The sequence below is a fragment of the Momordica charantia genome (genome assembly GCF_013281855.1).
Source record: "Momordica charantia cultivar OHB3-1 chromosome 11 unlocalized genomic scaffold, Mcharantia_2.0 BLBB01000011.1, whole genome shotgun sequence".
Classification (NCBI taxonomy): Eukaryota; Viridiplantae; Streptophyta; class Magnoliopsida; order Cucurbitales; family Cucurbitaceae; genus Momordica; species Momordica charantia.
This window is the reverse complement of record NW_028275159.1, coordinates 22,146,120-22,165,176: the sequence shown is the minus strand read 5'-3', so window position 1 is coordinate 22,165,176 and position 19,057 is coordinate 22,146,120. Positions and strand designations below refer to the sequence as shown.

Sequence of the window (19,057 nt, the reverse complement as noted above, 5' to 3'; positions counted from 1 at the left end):
CAGTAAACAGGTAAACCTTTCTCATTTAAAGGTTTTTGGCTGTGTATCTTACCTTTACATTGATGCTGCAGACAAGAGTAAATTGGATGCCAAATCCAAGAAGTGTTATTTTCTTGGTTATGGCGGAGCTGAGATGGGCTATAGGTTTTGAGATGATCAAAACAAGAAAATTATTAGAAGCAAGAACGTGATCTTCAATGAGGATGTTCTGTACAAGGACAGGGCAAATGATAAATCTGAAAAGTCAGAGTCAGATGAAAGTACAGACGAGAAGACTAGGTACATAAGTCTTCCCAAAGTTGAGACCAAGACAACAAGAATTGAATATCATAGTACAACTACTCCTGAGGAACCAGTTGTGGAATCTGAGGAACAGGTTATTGAACATAATGAACCAGTTGTTGAAACTGAAGAAGTTCAGAGAACACCACCTACAGCAGTTAGGAGATCTAGCAGAACTATCAGACCACCATAGAGGTATTCCCCTACTTTGAATTATATATTATTGACTGACAGAGGTGAGCCTGAATGTTATGAAGAAGCAGTTCAGTTAGAAGATTCTGTCAAGTGGGAGTTAGCCATGAAGGATGAAATGAATTCTCTTCTGACAAACCAGAGATGGCAACTTACTGAGTTACCAAGAGGTAAGAAAGCTTTGCAGAACAAATGGGTGTATAGAATCAAACAGAAGCCCGATGGCAGCAAAAGATATAAAGCAAGGCTTGTAGTCAAAGGCCTTCAACAAAAAGAAGGTATTGACTTTAATGAAATTTTTTCTCCAGTAGTTAAACTAACTACTATTAAAACTGTATTATCGATAGTGGCAGAAGAAGATTTGTTTTTGGAACAAATGGATGTAAAAACAGCTTTTCTTCACGGTGATTTGGAGGAAGAAATTTACAGAAGCAGCCACAGGGATTTACAGTACAGGGACAGGAGAAAATGGTTTGTAAACTTCAGAGAAGCCTGTATGGTCTCAAACAGGCTCCTAGACAGTGGTACAAGAAGTTTGACAGTTTTATGTGCAATAATGGATTCCAGAGGTGTCAGGCAGATCATTGTTGCTACATAAGAACTCAGGGTAACTCTTTTATTATTTTATTGCTATATGTTGATGATGTGTTAATAGCAGGACCAAATAAACAGGAAATTATAAAGATAAAGGTTGAATTATCTGGAGAATTTGATATGAAAGATTTGGGAGCTGCCAAACAAATCCTAGGGATGAGGATCGAGAGAAAAGATGGTACATTAACATTATCACAGGAAGAATATGTAAAAAATGTGTTAAACAGATTTTACATGGGAGATGCAAAACCTGTGAGTACTCCTTTAGCTTGTCATTTTAAATTATCTAAGGAGCACTCACCCACTACTAAGCAAGAAAGAGATTATATGGCTAGAATTCCATACACTTCAGCTATAGGTAGCCTGATGTATGCCATGGTTTGCACAAGACCAGATATTGCAAATGCAGTGAGAGTTGTTAGCAGGTATATGAATAATCCAGGAAAACAGAACTGGGAGGCTGTGAAGTGGATTTTTAGATACTTGAGAGGAACGACTGATTATGCTTTACATTTTAAAAGGTCAGATTTTAAATTGTAGGGCTATGTTGATGCAGATATGGCAGGTGATATAGATGGCAGAAAAAGTACTACCGGGTATGTATTTACTTTAGGTAATACTACTATTAGTTGGGTCTCTAGATTGCAGAAGATAGTAGCACTTTCTACTACAGAAGCCGAATATGTTGCATTTACTGAGGCAAGTAAAGAGATGATATGACTTCAGTCCTTTTTAGAAGAACTTGGTTTGAAATTGGGAAAAGGGACTTTGCATTGTCACAGTCAGAGCGCTATTCATTTAGCAAAGAATCATGTATTTCATTCGAGAACGAAACATATACAGATAAGGTACCATTTTATCAGATCAACTTTGGAAGATGGGGTGCTGGTGCTTGAATCCAGCCGATATGTTTACCAAGGTCGTCCCTGTTGATAAACTGAAGTTGTGCACAACTTCAGTTGGACTTCTCCATGAGTAGAGAGGAGCTGCTACCGTTGCAGAAGAGACGTGATGCCTGTTTTGTCTCCAAGTTGGAGATTGTTGAGAATGGAGCCAAAATTAAAAGAAAGAATGAAGGTGGCTTAATGGGCTTAAATACAAAAGGCCCAATACATTATTTCTTCTTCATTAAGTTGGCTATTTTTTTTGGTTAAAAAAGCAAGTGTCTCTCGCCCCACATTTCAACAACCCCTAGAGAGAGAGAATTAAGTGAGAGAAATTTATAGAGAGAGAGTTTGGCGAGAGCTTCTTTGTGAGGCTTCACAGAGAAGAAAAACATGAGCTTTGTAAGTTTTTGTTTCCATCGAAGAGTTTTAGAAGCTTGTAAGAGTGATTCATGAGCATTTTTCTTTGAGAAAAAAGTGAGAGAAATCATTGTAGAGCGTTGTAAACTCTTGAAGATTCTCCTGACATTTAGTGGAACCTGCAACGGTAGCAGAGAACTGGACGTAGCCCACATTGGGTGAACCAGTATAAATCCGGTGTCGATTTCTCTTCCCTATATTTTATTGTTCTTGTTGCTTGAGGTTTAGGTTGATTTATCTACTCTGTGAGCATAGTTTTGATTTAATTTCTTTCTGCTATAATTGGAACCAGAGCCTGATCTGAGATTAGTTAGCATATATTGTCTGGAATTATGATTGAAATAATATTTGTTAGCTTGTTTTATTTCTAACAGATTCATCAATGGTACAGTGTGTTTTCTTTTACTAGAATTATTTCATTGATCATTCTTGTGCATCCAAGGATTGAACACTATTTGAATTTTATTTACAGCATGTCTATTATTTGAACTGCAATATTGTTAAGTTTTGTGTAGGGTTTAAATAATGTAATTTGTTTTGAAATATGCTTGCAATTTACTTTACATTTTGTTTCGAATTTGGTTAAAGTTGTTGTTAGGTTATTTTAGAGTTCGTGTGTTTTAAAGTGTGCTTTGAATTTGCTTTAAATTTTGCTTAGAATTTGCTTGGAAGTTAATTACTATTGTGAATTACATTAAAAAAAAAAAGAAAAAAAAAGACTTGTCTATACACTGGAATAGGAGTAAAAACTAATGGTCATATTTGTAAATTAATCGTACATCAAATAATTTACAAATATAGCAATTTCGTATTTTTTAAAAAATAATGTTTTTATTTAAACTTATTTTTAAAATAATGCTTCTTTTGAAACTTATTAAAAAACTAATGCGTTTAAAACTTTTCCCCCACTTGGTCGTCCCTTAAAGAGACGACGATGTCATTTTCAGCAGTAGTCGTCTCTTCCAGAGCCGTCACGTCTTTTTAATTTCTTAAATTAAGACATAGTCGTCTCTTGTATTGATACGAAGTTTCGACTACAATAATTCATAGGGTTGACTAAAAAATCAAATTTTATTATATATTTTAAATAATTGTTTCAGAATTTAAACCCACTTCTATGAAAATGGTTCTAAAAGGTCTATAAGATTAAACTACCATTAGTGTCGCTAATGGAATACTGTGAGAGTTTAAAAGATGAAGGGACATTTGCTTGGGTGTTAATTTTGAATAACGTCCCATTTGAATTAGGAAAAGAAAAGGAAGAAAATGGAGAAGATGAACAGACTCCCATGGATGGCCATCGTGGGTGACCATCGGAAAGAATCTGAACATGATGGTAACAACGACAGGGCGTACGATAAAGCTGCAATCAAGTGTAATGGCAAAGAAGCTTTGACAAATTTCAATCCCAGCATCTACACGATAATGAAGTCAATCCCACATCTGGTAATTAAACACAAAGTAGCCACTAATTGTTCAACTTATTGTACATGATTTTGTGTAATCTATTGTAATTTTCCCCCACATTCTACAGATTCAACGGTCAATTTGATGGAGACAGTCTTGATTTAAGTTTGAGAAATTGAATATCAAAGCAAAACGACAGCCCAAATGCTGCCATAGATCCGCACCATTCTTCTTCTGTTTCTCTTCGATGGAAGCCGACTGGAAATGAAACCATAAAATATTTAGATCTCCTCTCGTTAATAACCAAATTTCCATTAATTATCGACTGATGCAGAGACAACCCAGCAGAGTTCCATCCATAAGGGTAGGGTGGACGATGGTCACCGGTGACGGCCATCTTGTGAAGTTTCTTCGTCTTCTCCATTTCCTTTTTCTTTTTCCTTTTTTTTATAAGAAAATTCAAACGCCACATCATTCACTTTTTCTTTTTTTCTTTTTAAATTCAAATGCCACATCATTCAAAATTAACATGCAAGTAAATATCACTCCATCCCTTAAACTTCCACGTCAACGTTCAGAACCATTTTCTAAAAGATTAGAGACTAAACTGTTACTTTTCAAAACTTAGAGATCAAATAGAAATCTAACCTCAAATTCAGGGACTAAAAGTATATTTTACCCATAATAATAATAATAAGTAAAAAGTTGATTAATAGTAAAAAAAGAATTTAAAAAATGACCTTTCTAAGACTCAATCGAAGCCAAGGAAGAAAACTAGGTCATACTAACTTATTATTATTATTTTTTAGTACATTATTTGTTTTTTTTGTAAAACAATACATTATAAAAATATATTATATTTATAAGTGTAAATATATATATAATTATAATTATTATAGTTTTCAATAATAATAATAAATTGATTAACATTAAAAAAAAAGTAGTAAAAAATGAAAAACGCATTTCTTAGAGTTAAAATTCTGCGCATCTTGTTCAAAAGGTGGGTTTAAATCCATTGTACCATAACTAGATTTATATTATTATTTAATATATAATATATAAGGATATTTTATTTTTTCCTAATACGTGAAGCAAATATTGATATATAATATATCAATATTTTATTTAATGAATCGTTATTTTAAAAATAAGTTTAAATAAAAATATTATTCGAAAAAAACCTAACAATTTCATGTATTATTGATATACTATTTTTCAAGTATATTATTACTGATATGCCTAATTAAAAAAAATATATTGATTGTACAATATTTATATGATAACAATATATCACTAAATATATATTAACATACTTAGCTAAACAGTAATTAACATCTATTTTTGACTAAGAAACTATAAGATCGAATCTTCAATCTCATTTGTTCTACTAAAAAAGAAAAATGTATAATTTATAATGAGACAAATTCATAGTGCCTCTTGGAAAAAAAAAAGAAAAAAAAATTAACATTTAGCGAGCGCGTAGCATCTTGAAGCAACTTTCGATAAGGAAGTCTGAAACATGGTGCCTCCTGCCGACTTCAACCAAGAAAGCAAACCAGACCAAAGCTCTCTCGAATGGATATGATCAAATATTTTAGTGTTTATCAATCCGCTCCTCTATCTTTTATTTACCATTATATTGAAGATAGGTTCGTGATCGATTTTGACAGTGTCAAAATTACTTTTGTCATGATTAAAATTACCTTTCTTTTCTATTGATATGGTTGTCAAATTAAAAAATCGATTAAAAAAAATTAACTTCAAATATTGGCCCAATCTTATTTTTGATCGAATTTTTCATTTCAAAACTAAATTATAATGAGAGAAGTGTTGGGTTAAACACTTAAATTTATGGACCAATTATCCCTCTTGTGTGAACCTAATACGAAATAGCAATAATAATTTAGGACACGAGCGTGGAAAAACCCCCTCAATGTGAGGAGTAAAAAGCCACGGACTGAAGTCAAAATCTCTACTATAATCAATAATGGGTACACCGAGTGCTCCCTAGCAACAACTAGAGACATACAATAATAATATACAATAAATCTCGGCAAACAAAGGGAATAAATCGTAGTGGTACCAACTACCCACTGTATCTGACTGTAGGTAGCTCCAAAAGAAATCTCCACCATCCAGATTGAAGACACTCGTGTTACGAACATGCTGTCAAAATTTCACCTCGATCGGACCACGGATCGACCTCCGATCATGCAAAAAACGTTACTGTATGGAATGAATTTCTTATCTCTTTCTTTTCTTTTTTCTCTCCTCAACTTTTCCCTCTCTCTTCAATTGTCGTAGGCGGCTGTAATATCAAATTTTGATTTATAAGCATCTTTTGCAAGAAGCAAATCTTGTCCTCATTATCGTGTATTTAACTACTTAGAGAGAAATATAAATATAAAAATAGTCACTTTTTATACAAATTAATGAGTTATCAATTTTTTAATAGTGGCGAAGACAAAATTTGATTCTCGTTATGGAGCTAAACATATTTTTAAAATAAAGAAAACTTAATTAAAATAGGTATCTCACATACTTACTACTATTCAAAATTAATGACTAATAGAGATGAATGCATAAAGAAAGAGAGAGAAATCGAATAAATGATGGTCAATTTTTATAGTACACATAAGAGGATATACATCACCTCAATTTTATTCTATTATGCTATGAAAAATACTTAGCTCCCAATATTTTTACATATTTGATAACTTGTTTTTTCTTTCTAAAAAAAGTCCCCGCTCTTACTATTATTGTCAAACATTTAAGAGTGAGAACTAAAGTTTTAAACGTCGATGTCGATAGAAATGTCGAGGTCTCAATTTTATGAAAATATCGTTGTCGATAGATATTTCTAGAAAAGTTATAAAAATAAAAAATTCGAAAAAATATATTTAAATTAACAAATAACCGTTTTACCATTTTAAAATTTTTTAAAAAATATCAAAATTAATATTATGGCTATATTATCAAAATTTTGTTGATACTTTTTTTTTCTTTTATATTTTATCAAACTTTTTTTTGTAATATTACGGAAATGTCAATTTATCTCCTAATCGAATCTATAGATAGATAGACATTCCCACGCGTCAGACCAATATTTAATAGGAGCAGCATCCCAAATATTTTCCTTATATCATCGGAAGAGAACTCAGAAGGCAACCAAAATTCGAGTAATTACTGATTGTGCCACTTGTCAGCCCACGTGTCCCCCACAGCTCCCATGCATAAGGCCACCTGTTGCCTTCTTCATCTCCACTTGCTTTCTTCTCTCTCAGAAACCAAACCCAAAATTCTAATGCCCTTTTAGAGATCATTTTTTTTTGTCTGTCTTTGTACTGTGTGTTGATGAGAGATGGAGTTGATAAACTCATTCCTGAACCTGGTGGTGCCGCCGGCGAGCTTGGTGCTGCTGGCTTTCTCATGGCCGGCATTGTCCTTCATCAACGCCTGCGAGTGGATTTACAGCTCCCTCAACTCCGAAGTCATGCTCGATAAAGTCGTCATCATCACCGGAGCCTCCTCCGGCATTGGAGAGGTCGTTAAACATAATAACGTTACTGTTTCATGTTTTTTGTTTATGGCTGTGCTTCTAATGATTTAGAGTGAGTGCAGCAAATAGCGTACGAGTACGCGAAGAGGGGGGCGAATCTGATGCTGGTGGCGAGGAGGGAGAACAGGCTGAGAGTGATAAGCGAGAACGCGAGGCTGATGGGAGCCAAGAGAGTTTTGGTTATGGCGGCGGATGTTGTTAAGGAAGATGATTGTCGAAGATTTGTTTCTGAGGCTGTTAATTTCTTTGGACGTGGTATGCATATTTCTAATCAGTCACCAATAATCTTCATTTAATTGGCTAAGTGCCTACGTGTCAGTATAATTAGCAGTGTGTTATCCTTGCGTCTTTCTAAAAAAAATCTTCATTTTATTGAAATTACGAAAAAAGAAAAAATAAATAATCTTCCGCTAGAAAGAGGGCTTGAACCTCCGACCTTGTGGTTAACAGCCGCAAACTCTAACCAACTGAGCTATTCCAGCTTTGATGTTAGAATATTATTTAGATTTTATATATTATTAAATGTTAAAACAAACTCTGTCCCCATTTCCTTGGTATAGGATTTGAATTCTTAGCTAAATTTTAAAAACAAAAACGAGAAAACCAAAATTTGGCTTAGATCTTCATAAAGGAATACAGTGATTATCGATTGGGGCTTAGTAATCCGAAAAGAAAATGATTGGGAAGTTAGATATTGAACTGAAAAATCATAAAAGTGATTTTAATTCCATTTTTTGGATAATAAACTTTAAAGTCGTTATTTCAAAAAACCATGTAGTTCACAGTTGGTTTCATATTGCTCAGCGTTAGTCAATATACTCTTTCAAAACTTGTGTTCTTAAATGTGGAGACCAACTCATGGATATCATAAAAATGAAGAATTTGTAGTTCATGAACCATATATTCTTTATGAGCAATGGTTGTTTTCTTTATCTTGTAACTGTTGTTCTTGTGCAGTGGATCATCTAGTAAATACTGCAAGTCTGGGACATACATTCTACTTCGACGAAGTTACCGACACATCTATATTTCCCCACTTGATGGTAGGGAAGACGAGTTGAGAGTAGTTTTTTGTGGTTTTACAAATTCGCCTAAAACCTAGTAGTTGTGTTAGTATTGCCTAATATTATCCTGAAGACCTGAGACCTGGTTTATCGTATCGTTTGCAGGACATAAACTTTTGGGGAAATGTTTATCCAACATTGGTGGCTCTTCCATACCTGCGTCAAACCAATGGTCGAGTCATCGTTAATGCATCGGTTGAGACCTGGTTACCCCTGCCACGAATGAGTCTGTATTCTGTAAGTCAAACTCTTCACCATAAATGGAGAAATTAGTATTTTCGATTTTTGAATTCATGCATCTGATGATAAAAGAACAAATCGTCTCGGTTGTGTTCATTGTCAAATGAACAGGCAGCAAAAGCGGCACTGGTGAATTTCTATGAGACATTGAGATTTGAAGTGAGAGATGATGTTGGGATAACAATTGCTACACATGGTTGGATTGGGAGTGAAATGACCAGAGGCAAGTTCATGGTAGAAGAAGGTGCAGAAATGCAATGGAAGGAAGAGAGAGAGGTAAGGCAACAGCTCTATGTTTGGGCAAATCTTCAAATGATGGAGATAATGGTTGATTTTTTCGTCTATCAGGTGCAGGCAAGCGGAAGTGCGGTTGAGGAGTTTGCAAGGCTGATCGTGTCGGGGGCATGTCGGGGCAGTTTATACGTGAAGTATCCGAGCTGGTATGACATATTCCTGCTATACAGGATGTTTGCACCCAGCGTCCTGAACTGGACATTCAGGATGCTGCTTTCCTCCAACGGTACGAGGAGGACCTCCCTTGTCGGGACAGGAATGCCGGTTTATGAAGGTGGTGGGAGGCCTCTTTTGGGGAGCACATCTCCGACAAGAAGACTATTTCTCCTTCCCGCTAATTCCCCACAAAGCCTACAGACCCAGAAGATGGAATGAAAACCTCTGTTGCAGAGAGAATCACAAGTGGTTGTTTCTGATTTTCCTATAACTATAAGATCTTGTATATAAACGTTTTGCTCTTTCGATTTGATCTCATTACTCTTATATATGATGCAGTTTCGGTTGAATAAACAGGATGTTTTTGAGTCCATATGTAAACTCTAATAAAGGAATGGCACATTTTTTATTCAACAGAAGCATGTAATTTCTTGCTATGAATATGTATAGTATACAGGAATAGGTTTGGATATTTTCCAAGGTAGAAGAATATTGAACTTACATCTATTTGAAAGCATCTGAAACAGAATAAATGAAGTCCAAGAAGCCAGTTCCCTTGAGAAGACCCTTGCCAGTTAAGAGCTCAAAATCCAACAGCAACAAGAACCCAATCACTGCTGCTTTTCCATTTATCACTTCATTTTTCCCAGTGAAGCCAAACCCTTCAAGATCTTCATCAACCACCATTCTCACCTACAACATAACAAGGCGGAAGTTCAAGAACCAAAGGAAAATACAGTAAAAGAACTGGGTTCTTTTTAGTGTTTTTTTGACGGCCTAATCTAAAAATTTTTGGCCCAAATGAGATCTAACTTGCTTTGAAAAACGCTCGCACTCTTCTCTCGCTCATCTCCTTCCTTGCTCTCGTTTCACTCATATTTTCACTCCTCTCCCTCGCCCACACTCTAGCTCTTTTCTCCCTCCCTCACACTCCCTCTCGATCTCGTTCATTCACTCGATTCATTCTCTACGATGATGACTTTGAAGCTCCGATTGTCTTTTTTGTCCATTCTCTCTTTTGATTGAAGCTTCTACATCTCTTTCAATTGGTCTACAGTGTCATTGTAGAGAATCCCTTTCAATTGGTCTACAGTGTCATTGTAGAGAATCTCTGTCTTGTTTTCCACATTTTTTATTTATTTCCTCCATTGGTATACACAAATTATTCATTCTCAATGATGATTGTCTTTTTTGTCCATTCTCTCTTTTGTTCTATAATCGATTCATTCTCTACGATGACGACTCTCAAACTCCGATTGTCTTTTTCATCCATTCTCTCTTTTGCTCACACTCTATAATCAATTCATTCTCTACAATGACCTTCAAGCTCCGATATCTTTTTCATTCCAATACGGCATTATAGAAAATTTTGGAGATTCCACAAGTTCTAAACCTGAATCTGACTCGTTAACAGAGAAGCGAGGGAGAGGATAGCAGAAATCTAAAAACAAGATCTAAAAATGTAGTTAAAAAAACTCATTCAGCAAAAGATTAAAAAAACTTTAAACACGCTTGTCAAATCTCATTTTTTATGTTAGTCCATACACAAAAACTCAAGAAATAGGTTCAATATTTAGTTACCTCGTCGACATTGACATCGGTTGCAGTGACACCGGGTTGAGCCTTTCCACTGAAAACGATCTCGGCTGATGAATCTGATATTGCTACATTTCCTCCCATGTTGATGTAAATGTTGTCTTGATCAATTTTTACCGGGTATATAAAAAGCTTCCTCAAGGCTGGGGTGAGGACTCTGAGAACTGGGTTCTTTGGATACCATTCCTTGATCTCTCCTGTTTGGAGGTCGAATGTGCTATCTGTCGTTGGACAGACAATGCACCCATCCTGTGTAAAGGAAGCGTTACGATCATCAAACGGCAGTGTTTGTTTCTATATCGCTAAAGATGGAATGATGATAAACATCGAGAATATTGGAGTGAATCATTCCATTTGAATGAATTCAAACCAAACATAGTTATTAAGGATGAATAAAGCACAATTCGGATTGAGTTAATGAGTTGGGTAAATTTAGTGAATTTATCCCAACAAGTATAAATCATAATAAATGAGGAGGAACTAACAATGCAATGTTCGAACACAACCTCTCATTCTGATATGAATAAACCATCACTCAACCCAAAAGCTTAAACTAATGAATTGGGTAAATTTTCACCAACGTACAATCCAAAAGCTTAAACTAATGAATTGGGTAAATTTTCACCAACGTACAATCCAAAAGCTTAAATTAATGAATTGGGTAAATTTAATTCATATATGGATATCACGTGGAAAGGGAATTTATGAATGTCATCCTCCAGAAACCATATGATAGAAGGGACAACTGAATAATTAATAATTTTGATGCAACTGAACTAACATGTCAAACAAACACAAACACAGATTTCAAATAGGAGTTCTTCGCAGTGAATGAAATTCTGAGAATTCTACAATTTATGAACAATCAGAAGAAAAGGGGCACGAAATTAACCTTAGTGAGTTTGGCATTGAGGAGGCCTTCCGTGTAAGCACCTTCAGCAGGAGATCTATTCTCAATAGCGAAAATCACATCCTTATACCAAAGAAGCAGAATCGTCTCGCCGCCCTGAATAATCACGCGCCGCTCCCCTCTCGGGAGGGCCGCCAGCGGCACCACCGGCACCCAGTTACCACTGTCCCCCGGTGCCGACGGTTCCTCCGCCACCGAGATCTCGGATGCCTTGCACGCGATTTTGCGGGCAGCAGGCGGAGAGAAACAACGGTAACTCCCAGCGAGAGAGGCGAAAAGGGAGCGGCGGAAGGAGGGTTTCAGGGCGGTCCATGGGGCGGAGATGGGGTGGCTCCGGCGGAATGTGGGGGCAAAATGGGAAGTGAGATTTGTGGGATTGACGGCCATTAGAGCGTGGAAGAGGAAGAGAGAGAGGGGGTGGGGAGTGAGAGATAGAGAGAGAAGAAGCAGAGGAGGAGAGAGAGAGGGGAGAATTTTCCATTGACCACAGAGAGTTGATAACGGAAAAAGCAGAACCAGTAATCGAGGCGTATGCAGAAACCCAAATTTGTGCACCAAATTCTTATACGTTGTGTAATTGGGTGCGAATGGGCGCTTTCGTTGGCCCGCAGGACTCGTTTCATAACTTCAATCCACTTAGATCCCATTTAGAAAAAAAATATTTATAAATATACATATATATATATATTTTAATAGAACATATGAGATGCCAAACCGAACCTAACTCAAGGAAAAGATAGAGTATCGAACCAAGAAATCATGAGATAGAGTATCGAACTCACAATATTTTAGTTGGAGATATATGTTAATTACGAGTTTAAATATTTAATATTGAATATAAAATTTAAAAATAATGAAAGAGAGAAGATGAAAGAGAAAGTATAGATTATTAAAATTTAAACGAAAATGATAAATTAAAATTGTTACTCGATAGGTAATTGTTTTATGTTTTTTGAAAAGATCTTTTCACGGAGAGGAATGACCTAAACATTGGATTTATGACTTTTGAATATTGAAGTAGAAAACTTATTTGTAGACTAATGTGAATTGGATGAAATCAAACCAAAGTTGAATATAGTCTACTTAAACGGATATCAGATTCCCAAATCCATATGATTGATCAAATACATAACAATCAAGACAATAACCCTTAAATTGCATAATTATAACATCGTTTTCATCGTCACTAACAAAGGTCATAAATTTCCACAACTCTCGTTACTTCCATCTTCCTCAGATTCATTGTTATCAATCACTTGCATTGCCAATTTTTGCCCCGCCACACAATTCTCCCTCTCTCATCTAATGGAATAGAGAATTCTGATTCGATCTAATATGAAAACCGACCGATGTAGGAAGGTTTACAATTGCTGCCCAGAAGGTAACCTACCCCAAAAAAAGAAGGTAACTAAACAAATTAAAATAATCTACGTAAAATTAAAACTTGAAGATAACATGAATGTATAATTTCAATAATCTACCTAACTAAAATAAGTTTCAAGAAAAACACTTCGTACATATTTTGAAATGAGTTTCGGGCGAAAGCAAAAAAAAAAAAAAAAGAAAAGTATGATCAATTGTTTTCTTTCATGTGCAATCATACCTATGAGTGGATGGACACATAAGTTCTTTGAATAGTTAAAACTCTTTTTTGTTAGTTTCTCTCAACAAACAATAATTTAACTCGAAGAGTCGTATCCGACACAAATTCGTAGGACAAAATATGTACGCATTAAAAAGTTGAGGGTTTCTCTTAACAGACATTTCAACTCAAACTCTCATAGAAATTTAAAGGACAAAATAGATATGGATTAAAAAGTTGAGGGCAAAAATAGAAGGTAAAGATTCTCCTCCCTAACCTCATATAACTAAAAAAAGTAAAATAATACATAAAATTAAACTTGAAAGATAACATGAAATGTAAAATTTCAATAACCTACCTAACTAAAATAAGTTTCAAGAAAAAACCTTCATAAATATTTTGAAAATGAGTTTCGGGTGAAAGCAAACAAAAAAATTGTACAATCAATTCGTTTTCTTTTCTTTTATAGACGACTTACAATCACACTATATGCGGATGGACGCGTCAGTTATGCTTTTTTGGTTCAGAATGTTTAAATCTCAATTTGGTGTTTATGTATTTAATTAAACCTCACAAATTATTTATGTCATTACAAGTTATTGCCATACTAAATGTAAAGATGTTCTTTATTTTGGGTATTCACGTGAGATTTTTAAAGAAATTTACATTAATATAGTAGTTTGTCTTTCGTACCTTCAGTTTTTGTTTATTTTGATCTAGGTAGTTTTTTTATTGTACTTTAATCCATAACCATTTTGATCCCTTAATTTTAGGGATTCACTAAGTCACATGGCATTGATTTCGGTAAATAAAAAAAATCGGACCCTTAATTTTTTTTTTTGAATCTTAATTTTTTATCACGATTTCAACATAATATTACACTCTGTCGTTTTTGAAATGTAATCATGACTTTACATCAAATATTTATGTAGAATTTATGTTAAAAATTGTAAAATATGTATCAAAATGGTCAATTTTTATAAGAACATGAATAAAAATAAACATTTTGAACTAAAATGAACCAAATTTAAAAGTAAAGGGACTAAAATAAATATTTTGAAAATACATGGACCAAATAGTATTTTTAACCTTTATTATATTCGGTTAATAACCAATTTGGTTACAGGGGGCTTAGTTTCAATATCGTCTCTATAAATTCAAAAGATAATTGAGTACTTATGATTTGAGTTTTGTTTAAATTTGATCATTGATGCACTAAAAGTAACAATTTGGTTCATGTTTCATTAAAATGTCCATAATTTTAAAAGTTTAAATTTGATGTCAAAGTAAGTATAACTGAATGATAAAGACACATAATTCACTTCCTTGAAGATAGAGGTTTAAATCTTAACCTCATGTGTTTGTTGTACTAAGAAATAGTAATAACAAATTTAAGTTAGATATTTATGGATTTATTAAACTTCACGAATAATTTTTGTCATTACAAGTCGTTACCATACTTAAATGTATAACATATTCTTTCTCTCGTGTATTAAAATTATTTGTGGAAATAAATTAATTTTGTATTAAAATTTGAGTATTACAATTTCCAAATCATTTGATATTTTCTATTTACATAAACTTAAGAGGATTAGAAAACTCGTTCTCTTGATATTGAATCTTTCATCTTTTAATTATTGTACAAGAAAGTTAGTTGTTCCACGTCCCAATCAGAGATACAACCAATAATGTTCATTAGACTAAATCTCAACCTGTAATGCTCATTAGATTAAATTTGAATAACGGGTGAAATTAATATCTTTCTTAAATCTGTTTTTTTTAAATTTAATTGGAAGAATTAAATTAATTTTGTATTAAAATTAATTAGGGTTTAGGGTTTGTGGAGTACAATAATGTATCATCCTGATTAAGGACAGAAAAGTTTGTTCTCTTTAGTTGGATCTTAATCTTTTCCTTGAGGAAGTCAATCAACTACTCCGCATCTACAGCCAATAATCCTCATTAGATTAGATTTGAATAACTGGTGAAATTAATATCTTCTTAAACTATTTTTTAAAACGAGAAAAAAAAAACAACAATTGCATAAAATTCAACCGACAAATTAAATGGTGCAATAGTTTTGGACAAGTATATCATTGAAAAGTTCAACCCCGGGGTCTTAGACATATCACAATTTCACAACTTATTTCAGACGTATGAGTTAGAAAGAATTGAAATTTGACGCACTGTGCCCAAAAATACACGTGTAAAAAGACATTAATTTTCTTATTTCCTTTCAGTTGGTCATTTCATTGGCGAAATTCTAGGCAGCTGTGAGCCTGTTGCCAAAGTTTGAGTAGAAGGAATCAGCCAACATTTTTCCCAATTTCACTTCAGATTTGGTACTGAGATGACCTCCATCTTGGTTCATGCCTGTATCAAAGTTGCCCACTGCTTGCTTCCCATCCACGATTCTAACATTTACAAGATCGCGTGTGATATCCTCCTGAGCCTTCCACACATCTTTAAGAAAGTTTATAAGTGGACTTATGAAAAAATCATGAGTTACTATCTTCACCTGAAAGAGTAGTTAAGTGATAATTTACGTCAAACTAAGAGGTTGTGGAGATGGTGAGTTCGAATCTCCTCCCAACATGTTATATTAAAAGAAAAACAAAAAAGAGGGAGATGACGAACCAAAATAATGGGTAGGTCGGGGTGGTTTGTGTCGGTGCGCAAGTCAGTGTAGAACTTGGTAAGGTTACTTTCGTAGAATTTAGATTCTTCTTCCACTGCAGCATCAGACTCTCCTTGATACCAAAGAAGTCCTTGGATTTTTCCTCCTTGTGCTTCCGAAGCTTTGATTCGATTGACCAATCTTGTGTAGTTTTGAGTCCCTTTAACCCATTCTCTCAAGTGAGTTCCGCCAATGGCACATGGAACGAGGCCGATGACACCACTTTTGTTACCAGCTTTGGCCAAAATCTCATGGGCAAAAGGCATGCCTGGTCCAATCCCGTTAGTCTTGTTGACATCAATATCCCAATGGAGTGGTTCAAGGGCTTCTTCCCATACCGAATTAGCAGAAAATCGAAGGATTGATTTGTTGGGCTGACACTTTGGCGGGACAATTCCATCCCATACCATTTTTTGTGTGTTTGGGTCTTTTTCGACCCCACCCCGACCAGCCATGTTACTTTGACCACCGAGGATGAAAATGTTGTTGGGAGAAATAGCCATTGAAAAAGGAATCAAACCGAGCATACATACAAATAGCATCGGTGCAAAATACTTCAAATGAGTCATTTTTTTCGTCGATTTGTACCGACACACGGCTAGATTTTTAGCCTACAAAAATGCTCTTTTGCTTAAACTTTTCCTTTGGCTCTCCGTTCTAATCTTTCTTCTTTCTTCTTATATATATTGGAGTAGTTTTGGGGTTCTTTATTTAGTACTTTTGAAGGTTTGTTGCGATGAAGTAAAGCTGTTTCAATTGAATGGCTTATGGTTGGCAGTGCTCCAAGTTTCTCTCCGATCCTTTAATTTTGTCTTACCGTTATTTAGACGACGTCGTTTCATTAGTCATGTAAGTAGGTTTTCGTGGATGAGATTTTTCACCTTCAAAAGTATTGCAAAATAGAAAAATTGCTGATTTTTTAACAAAATACTTGCTTGTCATGGGTAGGATGAAATATTAACCTCACCACTATCGAAAAGTTGACCAGTCGCTATACTATATAATATTGACTTTATTTTTGTTGCAAAATGTCTCATATTAATAGAGATAATTGTACACATCTATATATCACATGCATCATTTGCACTCTTTATAAACCCAACAATTAGGTGATAATTATCTATTAATTAGCCATCCCTATGAAGACAATACTTTTGAATTTAGGCCACATTTAATTATTATGAATCGTAATAGAAATCAATCCTAATGAAAATCAATCCTAATGAAATCAATCGAAATCGTAATGTTGTTCCATTGATGTTGTTTACCAAAAATTTCTTGGAATCGCAATCAAAAGTATAAATGGAGAAGAAATTATAAAAGTATAAAAAAAAATTAAAAGTTATATGTGTCTAATTATTAAATTATAGATAAATGGTAAAAGTTGTAAATTAATTATGATATATATGTGGGAATAAGGAATGAGAATGTGATTGATGATGTTGTAGGTCTTTTAGAAATTGGATTACAAGTTTGAGATGTGTCCCACATTTGATTTCAATATGATTGTGGGGGGTGGGATCCAACTCACGACTTATTGGTTGGATATATATGCTAATTATAATTAAATGATTCATTAATTACGACTCCGGATCACATCCAATTCAAATGAGCATGCATTATATATATATAAAAAAAAAGTTCGAAGAAATAAAAAAAAAACGATGGAAATGGATAGCACTAGACTAATGAAAAAGACCATTAGTAAAAAAGAAAAAAAAATTTAAAGCCTTAATTAATTTAGCTTTTGAAGCACGACTGTTGGTCTTCTCTGGAATGTTTATTTCCCAAGCAATTTGATAATATCCATAAAAAATGAATGACTTCACGTCTTCCAAACCAAACCAATGTCTCTTCACTTCCTTTATTGTCTATTTCTATATCTTTATAAGCTCTTCTATTCTTGTTAAGTTCTATCCTTTGGCATGTATGAAATCTCCCAACTTTCACAGGCTCATCAAAATCCTACACAAACCTTTGGAAAAACATCTCTTTCGTCATCCAAATCTTCTATTTTAGGATGTTCCTACCGTTTCTCTTAACTGAAATGCTTTTTCATTTAGGCCTCTTCTTTTTGTCTATGATTTTCACATACATCAATGAAGCACTATTTTCCAAAAAAAGCAACAGAGCGATGAAGAAGAAGGAAGTGAAGACGATGCCAGACGAGCTTCTTTCTCTCTTTTCTTGAAGACACTCAAATGGTCATCAAAACCACTTTCCTTTTGTCAAAAAGGTGGACAAATGTTTGGACTTCAATCCCATCTTTAAGCTTCGACACTATCGCTCCTTCTCTCATGGCCTTAACGATTTTCATTTTCACAACCATGTGATCAGAAGAAAGATGCTTTCGCCGTTTCATTCTAGGAGTTTTGTCCCGTCGCAGTCCACTTTCAAACATCACAAAACTTGCTTGTTATTTCACCAGCTACCAACCTTGCATGACTCAGAACGTAGAAGACTATGACAATAGAATTTCCGAAGATTCCATTTTCTTCAAACGTTTCTTTGGCTTCGCAGCATCGTACAATGTCCAACAAGTTTGCCTGGCCGGGGGATTTATGGATTTCCCAGCCTCGTGCTGCAGCTTTACGACATGTCGGTCTGTGCAGCTATCGGGAGACTTTGTGGATACATGGTCTTGAGGTTAACAATCAATCATATTTTTGGTGCGTGAAACTTGAGGGAGACATGTTTCAGAGCTGCCCACTTCTCGAACGTTTGGTAATACGAGGTCGTCTTTTCACACATGGGAAAATCACTGCTCCAAAACTTGAATATTTGGAAATGACGAGGTCTTATTATTATAATGATTGGGTTCCAGTGATTGTGTTGTGTACACCAAAAGCTGGCGTTTGTCAAATTTGAAGGTGTTATACCATCTCTGTTCCCAGCTCACCATTTTCCCTCTCTACACAAACTTGAATTCTCTCTCCTCAACTTCGGAAGGCTTGAGGATAAGGTTAAGCTGCAGCGCGTGACTTGAATTCTCTCTCCTCTACACCACTGACGGCCGGATTGCTGCTTTAACTGTGTCAAAAAAATAGCAACTTTTTGACAGTATATTTTGTCTATCGGATTTTTATTTCATTAGTTATGAAGAAGTTTAAACTCCTATTAATCAATATGTTTCATCCCACGGCCCTCCAGATCTTGATTTCAATTGAGTTTAGGTTTTTACAATAGTTGGGTTTCTCCTA

General features: G+C 34.7%; 3 protein-coding genes and 1 long non-coding RNA gene across 5 annotated transcripts; 2 read left to right on the top strand and 2 right to left on the bottom strand.

The window, feature by feature from the left end:
- Window positions 1–3,097: 3,097 nt before the first annotated feature.
- On the top strand, window positions 3,098–4,264 carry LOC148208326 (uncharacterized). The gene is made up of 2 exons (XR_015789035.1): window positions 3,098–3,818; window positions 3,907–4,264. It is a non-coding gene; the product is annotated as an uncharacterized LOC148208326 (long non-coding RNA).
- A 2,801-nt stretch (window positions 4,265–7,065) lies between these two features.
- On the top strand, window positions 7,066–9,511 carry HSD5 (hydroxysteroid dehydrogenase 5). The gene is made up of 6 exons (XM_022286128.2): window positions 7,066–7,323; window positions 7,401–7,593; window positions 8,296–8,381; window positions 8,508–8,639; window positions 8,754–8,918; window positions 8,991–9,511. The coding sequence occupies exons 1-6, from the start codon at window positions 7,141–7,143 to the stop codon at window positions 9,309–9,311; spliced, it is 1,080 nt and encodes a 359-aa protein (XP_022141820.1). The 5' UTR covers window positions 7,066–7,140; the 3' UTR covers window positions 9,312–9,511.
- On the bottom strand, window positions 8,489–12,116 carry LOC111012095 (Rieske (2Fe-2S) domain-containing protein). Of its 2 annotated transcripts, XM_088120031.1 has the most exons (4): window positions 11,581–12,116; window positions 10,674–10,937; window positions 9,595–9,785; window positions 8,489–8,615 (listed from the first exon to the last, which is right to left on the bottom strand). In XM_088120031.1, exons 1-3 carry the CDS (start codon window positions 11,983–11,985, stop codon window positions 9,597–9,599), a joined length of 858 nt encoding a protein of 285 aa, XP_087976157.1. In that variant the 5' UTR covers window positions 11,986–12,116; the 3' UTR covers window positions 8,489–8,615; window positions 9,595–9,596. The 2 variants fall into 2 exon arrangements, with proteins under 2 accessions (XP_087976157.1, XP_022141822.1); XM_022286130.2 differs by lacking the exon at window positions 8,489–8,615 and having other exon boundaries at window positions 9,470–9,785.
- Window positions 12,117–15,247: 3,131 nt separating this feature from the next.
- LOC111012113 (putative carbohydrate esterase At4g34215) lies at window positions 15,248–16,518 on the bottom strand. The gene is made up of 2 exons (XM_022286154.2): window positions 15,818–16,518; window positions 15,248–15,698 (listed from the first exon to the last, which is right to left on the bottom strand). Exons 1-2 carry the CDS (start codon window positions 16,424–16,426, stop codon window positions 15,444–15,446), a joined length of 864 nt encoding a protein of 287 aa, XP_022141846.1. The 5' UTR covers window positions 16,427–16,518; the 3' UTR covers window positions 15,248–15,443.
- Between the last annotated feature and the right edge of the window lie 2,539 nt (window positions 16,519–19,057).

Coding starts and splice junctions, on each gene's coding strand:
- HSD5 (XM_022286128.2), top strand. CDS start 7,141: ATGGAGTTGATAAACTCATTCCTGAACCTGGTGGTGCCGCCGGCGAGC. Junction 7,594..8,295: donor TGTTAATTTCTTTGGACGTG/GTATGCATATTT, acceptor GTTCTTGTGCAG/TGGATCATCTAGTAAATACT. Junction 8,919..8,990: donor AATGGAAGGAAGAGAGAGAG/GTAAGGCAACAG, acceptor TTCGTCTATCAG/GTGCAGGCAAGCGGAAGTGC.
- LOC111012095 (XM_088120031.1), bottom strand. CDS start 11,985: ATGGCCGTCAATCCCACAAATCTCACTTCCCATTTTGCCCCCACATTC. Junction 10,938..11,580: donor TCAATGCCAAACTCACTAAG/GTTAATTTCGTG, acceptor TCCTTTACACAG/GATGGGTGCATTGTCTGTCC. Junction 9,786..10,673: donor CCGATGTCAATGTCGACGAG/GTAACTAAATAT, acceptor GTTATGTTGTAG/GTGAGAATGGTGGTTGATGA.
- LOC111012113 (XM_022286154.2), bottom strand. CDS start 16,426: ATGACTCATTTGAAGTATTTTGCACCGATGCTATTTGTATGTATGCTC. Junction 15,699..15,817: donor CCGACCTACCCATTATTTTG/GTTCGTCATCTC, acceptor CTACTCTTTCAG/GTGAAGATAGTAACTCATGA.